Source organism: Schistocerca americana, chromosome 1 (genome assembly GCF_021461395.2).
Source record: "Schistocerca americana isolate TAMUIC-IGC-003095 chromosome 1, iqSchAmer2.1, whole genome shotgun sequence".
NCBI lineage: Eukaryota > Metazoa > Arthropoda > Insecta > Orthoptera > Acrididae > Schistocerca > Schistocerca americana.
In genome coordinates, this window is record NC_060119.1 from 836,743,796 (window position 1) to 836,756,010 (window position 12,215).

Consider the following 12,215-nt stretch of genomic DNA (forward strand, 5'->3'; position numbering starts at 1 on the left):
AGGGCCAATAAATCTCTACATCTATGTTTGTCTTCCTCGTATACATTACAGTAAACTCATTTTCTATTTCCTCCTTGAAGAAAGAACATTCAGTTTAAAGATGGACTGCATTGGGGGCCACAAGTTACTTCCTCAGTGAAATATGCACCATTGACATCTTGTGCTGCAGAGGGATTTTTCTCAGCCAACAAAAATTTACTGACAAGCAACAGGAAAAGTTTCAGCTTACAAACCTTAAGAATGTGGTTAACTGTGTACTGAAATACCAAAATACAATATAAAATTCCTTGTTAGTTGCAGCATGCAATGGACTGTGGTAATACATAGGTACACATTTCAAGTGAGTCTTTTTATGTGAGTGACTCATGAAAAGAATTTTTCTGTAACAGATTTTTCATTAAAATATTATAAAAAGAGATAGTAATTGTACCATGGGTAAATATCTCAATTGTTTATGCATTTTCTGAGTGCCAGTGTAAGGGATAGTTAATTGTGCATTCTCCACAAAGAATTAGAATAACTGTGTCAAAATTATGGTAAAATTTTCTATGTTAATATTAGTGTTCATTATATCTTTCATTAAAAGATTCCAAAAACGTTAAAACAGTTTGCTTGGACCTAAAAAGAGCTATTTCATGAAAATAAAGAGGTAAAATTCATCTTAAAAAAATTTGAAATTGTAGGCCCTGATGGTCATCAACTGATAAGCCATTGCTGCTATATGTTACTTATATTTCTTGTCTCTTAAGATTTTCGTTATCCTTGGAGAATCATTTTTATCTGTCGCCGAAATATTGGGGCTGTGTAACAAATCATTTTCTGTCCAACCACATGTGCTAGCTTGTTTGCCTTTGTAATCTTTCCAGACACTTTCCTGCTGCTGAGAATGTGGGGTTTTTCCCCCTAATCATACTAAAAGGGTCAGCCAGAGCCTACTTGGTGGGCTTACTTGGCAACAGTTTCCCCATGAGGGCCATTGCAGAAAAGGTTCTTAATATCCTACTAGGAGACAGCCCCCTACAGTAGCAGCAGTACGGAAGAAAGGAAGGAAGGAAAGAAAGAAGGAAGGAAGGAAGGAAGACCAGTGTTTTAACAGCCTGCTGACACTGAGGTCCTTAGAGACAGAGCACGAACTCGGATTATTTCAAGGCTGGGGAAGGTAATCTGATGTGCCCTTTCAAAGGGGCGATACCAGCATTTGCCAGGAGTGACTTAGGGAAATAATGGAAAACCAAAATCTGGATGGCCAGTCCAATGTGCTAACCACGGTATCACCTCACTTGGTGTGGAGGTATGCAGGAGAAGACAATAGCCAACAACAAGGCTTTCATTCTGCTTCCGATTCTGATTGGCGGGAAGGCCTATATGTTAAGTAATTTTGTGGAGCAGTTTGGAGTTCATGAAATCATTTGGTTGCTTGTCAGCCATCATGGTGCTGACATGGCAAGTCATGTGTCCACTGGGGCAGAGTTTATGTTTATCATCATCATTTCAGAGTACTGGATCTTGTGATCAATGAGATCACTTAGATCACTTTTCTGGTATGGAAATCCCACAGAGCATTTGAAACTGCATTCGCATGTGTGGATCAGTGACAGTGGACTGTTTAGGTACAGAGAGAGACCCCAGAACATAGTGTGGAGCCTTTAGCTAGCTGGAGATGCGGTTAGATAAAAGTAATCAACCTGGCTAGAGTTGTTTGATACCAATAAGCTTTACTAATTTCCTTACAAATCTGAGAGTGATGTCTGAATTTAAGCCGTGTTCCTGTTTGTTGTTAATGTAATTATCGGAATCTTAGATGAAATAATTAGATATCAGTATGGCTTTTCATTATGACTTTTGAATCGTGAAATTTAACCCTGTCTCACGGATTAAAGCAACAAAGGTGACCTTTATTTAATCTCCTTGTCAAACACTTTTTCCGATTAAACCCAGAGAGTAGTAGATCACATCACTGGTCTTGTGTGCCACACATCATCCTTAGTATGTGTATTCAGGTCGTGACTGTGCATGTTTTTTTTGCACAACACCACCGTAGCTTCGAACACGGACAAAAGAAATCTTTTCAACTTCAGTTTCATAATGCAGAAGTAGCAGTTTTTTGTCATTATGAAGCAAGGAGCGTTTAATTATAATCATTACATGCATGACACATTCTACATCTCTAAATGTGTGTATACTTGCCTAACTGAATCCAGTACCAGTTCTCCAGAAAACTCATCTGTATAGTCATTGAACCACCTGAAAATTGAAGTATGAATCTAATAACAATCATTAGGAAAGAAAAAAAACTGAAAAGAAATTCTTGTGTTTGTTGCTCACCTATGGTATGATAGTAGAGCTGCACAACTTTTTGACCAATATGTATGATCAGAAATATCCATCAGTTTCTCTGTAGTGTTGTTTGGTTTCTTGTTCTGTACGCTGTTTGTCTTCTCAAAATTATTGCCACTCTGACTGGCAAATTTCTTGCCAGTTCCATGTCGTTTAGCATTGTGTACATTCTCTGTGCTATTAAAATCTGCTCTCCTGTTTATATTCTCCTGTTTCTGCTTCAGTTTCTCTTCTAGGGGTGTTACTGTATATGAAACCTGTAACAATCTTGTTAAACAGACAGTAGAATTCTGTGATAATTCCCTGAAAACTGGTTTCACAATGTGTGCACATGTTTTGCTAGAAGTCCTGTTTTCATTATCATTTTTGGGCACAGTAAAAACCAGATCAATGTTATCAAATCCTCTTCCCATTATACCATCAGAAGAGTGACCTAAGTCAAAGGTGTGGCCAAGCTCATGTAAAGCTGATCCCAGTGTGGTTGAAAAACAGCTGCCATATGTTCCCCTGAAATTTTCAAAAACTAAATATGCACAGAACACAAATAACAAAATTCTTACTAACACAGTAGAAATTTTCACAAAAACTACACATTTTTTTTTAAAATCAAACAATCGAACCAAATTATGAAATTCTGGACAGTCACATCTCATTTCAGGAAAAAAATTATATTTTCTGACCATTAATTCCACACAGTAAGTTTTAATTTGTTTTTGAACTGATCATCACATTATTTATGTTAAGGGCACAACTAGACCTATACCATATCATGTGGGCTTGGTGTTATTTTCCTCAATACAAAGGTCTTTTATTTCTGTGGTGGAGTTAACCTTTCTGAAAAATCTAATTTCCATTTGAAGAAAAGGGTTCCATCCATGCAAGATATATTCCTTTAGTGCCATATTTTAAGTTGCTGAATGGAACTTTATGGTCCAAATAATCAAAGGCATTGGCAGTGTCACAGGTTACATCAATGGGATAATTTTTTATGTTTAGCTCTACTGGTACCATTTTGATGTCACATACATATGGCCTTGTTGTACAGAATTGACAAAAAAGTCATCGAGTGAAACAGAATTGATACATGGTATACCCAAGGAAGGGTTGCAGGTCTTCTGCTGTTCCTAATCTATATAAATGATTTAGGAGACAATCTGAGTAGCCCTCTTTGACTGCTTGCACTTGATGCTGTTATTTACAATCTAATAAAGTCATCAGAAGGTCAAAACCAACTATAAAATGATTTAACCAAGATATCTATGTGGTGCCAAAAGTGACAGTTGACTGTAAACAATGAAAAGAGTGATGTCGCCTACATGAGTACTAAATGGCATTCATTGAATTTCTGTTACACAATAAATCACACAAATTTAGAGGTTGCGGATTCAACTACATACCTAGGGATTACAATTGCAAACAACTTAAACTGGATCCATCAGACAGAAAATATTGTGGAGAAGGTGAATGGAAGACTGTGTTTTATTGTGAGAACACCTAGAAGATGCAAGAATCTACCAAAGAGACTGCCTACATTACACTTGTCTGTCCTCTTCCGGAGTACTGCTGTACAGTACGGGTTCCTTACCAGACAGGATTGATGGAGAACACTGATGAAGTTCAAAGAAGGGCAGCTCATTTTATGCTATCGAAAAACGGGCAAGTGAATGTCACAGACATGATGTGAGATGGCATAGCAATAATTAATACAGAGGCATTATTCAGTGTGGTGAAATATTTTCACAAACTTTCAGTCACTAACTTTCCCCTTAGAATCCGAAAATGTTTCGTTGATTCTCACCTACATAGGGAAAAATGATCATTGTAATAAAATTAGAGACTCTGGAGCTTACACTGAAAGATTTAAGTATTTGCTTTTCCCATATGCTGTTTGAAAATAAAATGGTAGAGAAATAGTCTGAAAAAATTTTGATGAACACTCTACCAAGTATTTAATTGTGAACTCCAGAGTAATTATGTGAATGTAGATTCTTTGTGAAAGACAAAGTAAAAGACATTTAGCAACTTATATTCTAAAAATGAGTTGGTATTCCAATGTAGGTCATGTTATCAAATCTGTTTGAAGGAGAATAAAATGAACCTGTAATCAGAGGCTTTGGAAATCATGGAATTTCAAATACATTAGAGAAATCGGTGGTGGTGGTGGTGGTGGTGGGGGAGGGGGGGGGGGGGGACCACTGGAAAAATCTTGTTTTTGTCTTGGTAGATGAAATGGTTTGTTTACTGAGGTATCATGCACTGTCGCTGGTTGGGTGCAGCTGAGTAAGTGCACTGCTTCCCTACTCCCTCATTCCTACTGCTGCTCCCCTTCCTACCACTCTCATCAGCTTGCAGTCAGTGCTGCCACCACTTCTTGTCATTAGCCTAGCAGCTGCCGATGAGAGGTATGAGGAGTGGTTTGTTTAGGTCTGATTCTCAGAGACTGTAGACACAGCGGCCTTAGACAGTAGTTATGTGTGCGTGAGTTATGTCTGAGCGATTGTGTGAATATGTATGTGTGCTCTCATTTTCTGACAGAAGCTATGGCTGAAAATTTAGTTGTGATAGGATGATTGACTTTTCTGTGTGCCTGTCTGTGACTCAGCAATCATCTTTATGGTGAGTTGCTATCTATCCTCATTATTATTGATTCTCAGAGTATTTGAACAAGTTATCCATTGCATGGATTGATCACCGCAATCTCATTTCATCGACATGCTGTCTGTAGCTAGTAATAGCTGGCCACATGAGTGGATTTCCGCAACGGGCCAAAACCGCAGGCCGTTTCTGCAGGTATCTAATGGATCGGGCCTGCCAATCTGAAGCTATTTGGTTCCCACTAATATGCAGGCCCTGTCTCTCGGATCTAGTCTCACCGAACTACCTGCAGGCCAGATCTGTTTGTGTGTGATGTAATGCAGCAGATTTTCACGGTTTATCCATGGACGCAGGACTGTAGTGCTCCTCAGCAGGCCACAGGCCATGGGCGATGGATTTAAGGGACTGTGACTGTTTCACTGCAAGTATGTTGTGCAGTGTGGTGTTTTACAGACACTTTATTTGTTGCAGTACATTTTGGCACTTCAAAAGAAGTTTATATGTTAGAAAGTGTGGATGGTAAGAAGAAGAAAATTGTGTCAGTTGCTGGCAGTTTATACACTATATACTCATATATTTCTTGAAAGAAAAATCACACAACACCTGTAAAATAATGGATATAAAACAGTGGGTAATAATTGACAACAACAAACATAGTAGATCCAACTTTTTATTGGTGGTCACCTACAGTGTTGGTTTACACAATTCTTCCCCACATTATACAGGGTGATTCAAAAAGAATACCACAACTTTAAAAATGTGTATTTAATGAAAGAAACATAATATAACCTTCTGTTATACATCATTACAAAGAGTATTTAAAAAGGTTTTTTTTCACTCAAAAACAAGTTCAGAGATGTTCAATATGGCCCCCTCCAGACACACGAGCAATATCAACCCGATACTCCAACTCGTTCCACACTCTCTGTAGCATATCAGGCGTAACAGTTTGGATAGCTGCTGTTATTTCTCGTTTCAAATCATCAATGGTGGCTGGGAGAGGTGGCCGAAACACCATATCCTTAGCATACCCCCATAAGAAAAAATCGCAGGGGGTAAGATCAGGGCTTCTTGGAGGCCAGTGATGAAGTGCTCTGTCACGGGCTGCCTGGCGGCCGATCCATCGCCTCGGGTAGTTGACATTCAGGTAGTTACGGACAGATAAGTGCCAATGTGGTGGCGCTCCATCCTGCTGAAATATGAATTATAGTGCTTCTTGTTCGAGCTGAGGGAACAGCTAATTCTCTAACATCTCCAGATACTGTAGTCCAGTTACAGTAGCACCTTCGAAGAAAAAGGGACCAAAAACTTTATTGGCTGAAATGGCGAACAAATGTACAACTAAATGAAACTTTATAGCTCCCTTAATTCGCTGACAGATAGTGCTTAGCTCTTCCTTTTGTCGTTGCAGAGTTTTAAATTCCTAAAGCTGTGGTATTCTTTTTGAATCACCCTGTACATTTCTTTCAAGAGGCCTACTTTCTTCTGAGGTTGTTTCTTAAGTCACTGAAGGTGTTTTAAATCTGTCTTGCGACTCCAAGGAAATGCGTATTTTTGTCACCAAATGGGTTTCGTTTGATTGCAATAAAATAACATCAATGGTCTTCATGAAACACATGTACCATTTAGCAGGTTCATTACAAAAGACATTGATGTTAGTAATGAAGAGTTTGCTCACATCAGGACGCGTCACCCAAGATGATTCTCACCAAGCATTTGAAATTGTTAGATTAATACCACAAAATCTTTTATAAAGCCCACTCACTCACTCTCAACCATTCTCATGGACATGTTGCATGACTGACAGATGGGTTGTTTTTCCCGATTTCATGGATGGCATGGGGCACACATACTGTTGTATACCACTTAGTTTTAACTGTTCAGTGGTATACTAAAGCAGGGCTTCACAGAAAATGTGCTCCATGAGCAGACAGTGAGTGGAGGCCTGTGAGCAGCCAATACTGTACTTCCTCCATTGTCACAGGGTATAGGATGGGAAGACGTATGGAGACTAGTGTAAACAAGGAAATTGATGCTGAGGGAAATGCTTGGAGAAAAGTAGACTGTGTTTATATTCTTTGTCAGTTTACAGGTTTACGGATCAATTACTTCAAGTCCCTCCTTCCTCCCTCCCCCGACAACATAACTGGCACTCTGTCTGTAGACACATGCCAATAAATTCCATGACAAATCATCTGTATTTTCTATGCTTTCTTCAACACTGCTTAGAATTTCACATCCAGCTGTGTGCCTGCAATTTCTACACTTTCGTAGAGTGCTAAAGAATATGCAACACCCTCTTTACAAATACTTTTCAAGCTGGCTCTGAAAGTTGTCTGCCGAAACCTGGATGGGAGGCTTGGTTGTCATCTCTGATAATGGTGCCAAGTGAAATTGTTGACATTATTAGTCAGCTGCATTACCAAGTATTATTTTATTAAGTCATGGAAGGACTTTTATCAAAGTACCACAATTTTGTAGGTCATCTGAACAGAAAATTCGTGTAACATTTTCTCTTCAGAGAGCTTTCTTTTAAGTGTAAAACCTCATATGCACTATGAACCCTCATATTTCCCATTCGTGTATTCTCTGTTGTAGCAAGAAGTACTGCCTTTGTAAACTGAACTTCCTGGAGGTGCACTAAACATTTTGGTAGCCCACATTTTTGTGTAAAATAAGATTCCTTGCACTGGAGATTGGAGTGTGAAAACAATGTCAGTGTTACACAATGTCAACTCGCCATTGCCGCTATCAGATGGCACCGCTGGCAAAACTCTATTTCACAGTTGGTGCTTCTCCCGTATTGTCATGACCACATGGTACATGCAGATTTGCCTCACTCACCACCACACCACCACTGAGCTGCTTGTGAACAAGAGTGTGAATAGACGCACGTTCCTCAAAATCAGCAAGTTGTTAAGCCCTGCCCTAAAGCAGTTGTCATACACGTACAGTGAAACTAAAGAAAGAAGTGATCATTTTTTCAGAAGTGCTTCATGACTGAACCATTTTTGATGGCTTGACTTCACCCTGAAAGACCCCTTCATTTATCCATTGTGTTTTATAGATCCCAACAACAGGGAGAACCTTCAGAAATGACAGATTAGTCAATTTATGGATTAAGAAATGAAAGTAAGCCATACAAATATAATCTTAAACTGTATTAACAATAAAGTATCACTATGCTGCCTAATGCTATTCATACTTATGCCACCCTTACTTAAAGAAGCAAATTAGAAAGGAAGCTGCACTGTTTAAAACACCACTGTTTGCTCAGTAAATCTAAATGGTTGCTGTTTATTTTCTACTGGTAGTTTAATATTGACTTGATTATAATGGTATTTTTCAAAGAAAATGGTTACCTACATCAGTAAATACTCAGCGCTATTTATGATACATTACTACTTGTTGTGCAGTTTTGCAATGAACACTGCTATCAATCATACTCCTAACCAATGAGGATATATCATTTGGCCACTCAGAACATAGCAGCTGCTAACTCGCACCACAACATTAGGTGTCGAACTTTGTTGAATCTACTTCCTTTGTTGCCTATTTTTTTTACCACTTTCTGGACATTTTTGTTTGCACTTTTACCATTTGTGGTAGAGGATATTTCTGTTTCAGATCCATACTTGCCATTTTTTTCAATTTATTTGCTTGTGCTGCCACATATTGATTTAATTTTAATATTTTTTTGCTTTGTTGTAGCTACTCCTCCACCCCAAGCCTCATGTCTGCTTCACACCTATCAGCACCACAATTACAAGTGCCTTTGGCACCAACACTCGATCTAATGCAGTTTCTTCAGTTAGAGATGCAACAAATGATGCAGCTTACTGAGATGATGGGCTTCATTCAGATGCAGATGGCAGCCAAAGAGAATCATAATCAGATGACAACAGCTATAGCACTGCCACAACTTACACAACCATCATTAGTGCCTTGGTTTTACCCATTTGAAGAGAATAGAGAAGTCTAAGTTGAATACTTGGCTCAGTTTGAAGCTTATCTATTTGCACACCAAGTACCAGGTACTTTTTCCTTATCAACACATGGTGTATCAATGTATAGAGTGTGCTGCAAATTATTCCCCACTTAGCCACCAGAGTTTGTGACCTATGAAGAATTAATCCATGCTTTGAACAGCTACTATGATGATGAGAAAGTCCATGTGGCAGCTGCCAGGTTTAAATTATTTTTAAATCAATCAGGACAAACTTATAGGCAGTTGGTGACAGACTTACAAGGATTATTTGGCAGTGTAAGTTTAAATGTTAAGTGTTGCAAGTATTATATTGAATTCATGATACATGATGCCATTACTCAGAATGTGGCTGATAATAGACTAAGGAAACAAATTCTCAAATATCCTGACCCTTTCTTTTACCCAGTTTTAAAAGTATTGACTATCAAGACTATTGTGACAGTGCCATAGACAGTTTTCAGTCAGTCAATATTTTTGCTGTAGCACCTAGCAATAGCATTGCATGGCCATGTGAACAAACTGGTTCCAAGTCAAGCACACGGCGACCCATTCAGGCTCACCACAGCCAGCCATGTAAACAGCCAGGCCAACGAGGTGCCAGTGTCAAGTCTTGCCCGTGCTGCTTTTAAGCGCATAAGTGTCACTTATGGCCATCACAAAACACATGTTCAATCAGTATGCTTACAGAAAAAAAGGTTCCCTCTCCTAATACATGCCCATAGAAATGAAACTTTGCTGTAAATGTTGTGTATTCTGAACCAAACAGAGCTTCTATTGTGGAACGGATCAAGAAATCAATAGCCTGTTCTTCAGTGCAACACTACTCTAAAACTTTTGTGGACCTTGTGACAGTGGGCCAAACTAATTAGCTTCAATTAGCTATGGGTGCCACAGTATCTTTGCTAAATTCCAGTGCTTATGATCTTCTTGGCAAGCCCAAGCTGCCAAAATCACACACTAAGCTTACAGCATACAATGGACCAGACACTCTAGTACTCAGTATTTGTTCCTTTCTGCAATATATCAGAATTTGTGGAAAACTGTGACATTTCAGGTTTGTGTTCATGTAACAATGAAAATATATTTGGGTTATGTGTGGTAGACAATGAGTTGTCAGTTAGGCCTTTTGATTCAAAGGGCAGTGTTGCTCAGTTGTGTGCTGAATTCAAAGACTGGAAAGCTGATGACTTAGGCAAAGCTTCTAATTTTGTTGCACTTGTGACCATGAAAGACAATGCATAGCTTCACTTCGTCAGGGCTCACACTGTACCACACACATTCTGTGAACAGGTAGTTCAGGAACTTTCAGAAGCAGGACAGTGGCATTATTGCTCCCACCATGACCAGCCAGTGGGCATCTCCCTTAGCACTTATCATGAAGCCTTTAGGCAAATTGCGTATTTTACAGACTTTAAGGCAACAGTGAACCACCAAACAGTGATTGATTCATTTCCTTTCCTCGACCTGATGAACTTATGGACCATTTGGGAGCTGGTTGTTACTTCTCTAAGATTAATTTATATGATGCCTACCTCCATATCCCTTTAGATGAACAGCCACAGCAAGCATCTGTAATTAATACACAGAGGAGACTATTCAAATTTCTTTGTTTTCTTTTTGGTACTGCATACACACCAGGAATTTTCCAGTGCTATTTGGAACAATTAACTGCATCTGTGCCTTTGTGTACAAATTATGTAGATGATATTGTGGATCAGGTCACACCGCAGACAGGCACCTTGGTAATTTGGGCACCTTGTTGCAATTGTTAGCAGAGGCAAGTCTTAAATGCTACACAGACAAATGCATGCTCTTTCACACTGAGACCGAGTACTTGGCGTGTAATTATTTCCGAGGGTGTTCATTTGGCACGAGTTGCACTTTCAGACCATTCGTGACCTCAGACCTCCAAGGAATGTTACTGAATTACATACAGTCAGTACTAGGGAAGTTGACTACATCTTTTTTGTTACAAATGGAGCAGATTTTGCAGCACCATTGTACTGCCTTCACTCCAAGAATGTACCTTTCATGTGATCCCAGAATATGACATTGTATTTCGACACTTGCCTAGTTTATTTTGAATCTTCCAAACCTGTAATCTTGACCGTGGATGCCTGTTCATACGACACTGATATGTCTGCTTGTGTCTGTTATGTGCGGATGGATACGTGTGTGTGTGCGCGAGTGTATACCTGTCCCTTTTTCCCCCCAAGGTAAGTCTTTCCGCTCCCGGGATTGGAATGACACCTTATCCTCTCCCTTAAAACCCACATCCTTTCATCTTTCCCTCTCCTTCCCTCTTTCCTGATGAAGCAACCGTGGGTTGCGAAAGCTTGAAATATGTGTGTGTGTGTGTGTTATTGTTTCTATCAACGTACCAACACTTTCGTTTGGTAAGTTACAGAATCTTTGTTTTTTGATATTGTAGTCTCTCACACAGGATTGATTCTGCTGACAGAGCAATAGCCTCTGCCTCCAAATTGCTTAACGAAGCTCAGAGTAGTTATTCTAAAATAGAGGAAGAGGTTCTTGCCATCATCTTAGAGTGACTAAATTTCATCAGTGTTTGTACATAAGAAAGCTCTACTTGGTGACTAACAACAAGCCTTTAAAGTCACTTCTCAACTCAGCCAACCCATTCCAAATTGCACTGCGCAGAAATTTCAATGCTGGGCTCTCATCTTATTGCACTACCATTACAAAATAATGTATAGGCCCACATCCAAGCATGCCAATGCAGACATGCTTTTGCACCTTCTCTTGGGACTGGATGCAGACTCTTGATGCTTCAGAAGCATCTTGTTGCCACACCATTGCCAGGACTCAGACATGCTGGACCATTTTTCATTAGGTCACTGGAAGATCACCCAGGTCACATCAGCAGAACCTGACTGCAGATTCTGTTGCGCTATGTCCGCATTGGTTGGCCTCACACTGTGAGACAAATTGTTAGCCCTGTGGTTCACTGACACTTTGCACATTGGCATGAATTGTCTGTGTTACAAGGTGTCCTATTGCTATGCACTGAATCTAAACAATCACATGTGGTGATTCTGAAGGTTGGAGACATGTTCTTAGTTTGCTTCATCAGGGACACTGGGGTGTGGTCCATACCAAACAATTAGCTCACTTACATTGTACGTGGTTTGATACGGTCTCATAAATAGAACAGATGACAGCTCAGTGGTCACACTTGTGCGGAACACCAGGCAGCCCCCCCCCCCCTTCAATGGTTTTTTGATCGGCCAAAGCCTGGAGCACCTCAACAGTGCTTCCATTTGGATTTTGCAGG

The 12,215-nt window shown here is 39.6% G+C and overlaps 1 protein-coding gene and 1 long non-coding RNA gene across 3 annotated transcripts in view; one reads left to right on the forward strand and one right to left on the reverse strand.

Annotated features, from left to right (window-relative positions):
• LOC124613214 overlaps window positions 1–12,215 on the forward strand; it is a 57,012-nt gene that overhangs the window by 43,670 nt on the left and 1,127 nt on the right. The window lies entirely within an intron of this gene.
• LOC124613205 (putative zinc metalloproteinase C607.06c) overlaps window positions 1–12,215 on the reverse strand; it is a 75,067-nt gene that overhangs the window by 20,445 nt on the left and 42,407 nt on the right. For both annotated transcript variants that reach the window (XR_006979621.1, XM_047141877.1), the window contains exons 2-3: window positions 2,326–2,844; window positions 2,188–2,244 (exon numbers count right to left, since the gene is read on the reverse strand). Coding sequence is in view for 1 of the 2 variants with exons in the window: in XM_047141877.1 (XP_046997833.1) it covers window positions 2,188–2,244; window positions 2,326–2,844 (576 nt within the window). In the remaining variant the exon portion in view is untranslated. The remainder of the gene's footprint in view (window positions 1–2,187; window positions 2,245–2,325; window positions 2,845–12,215) is intronic.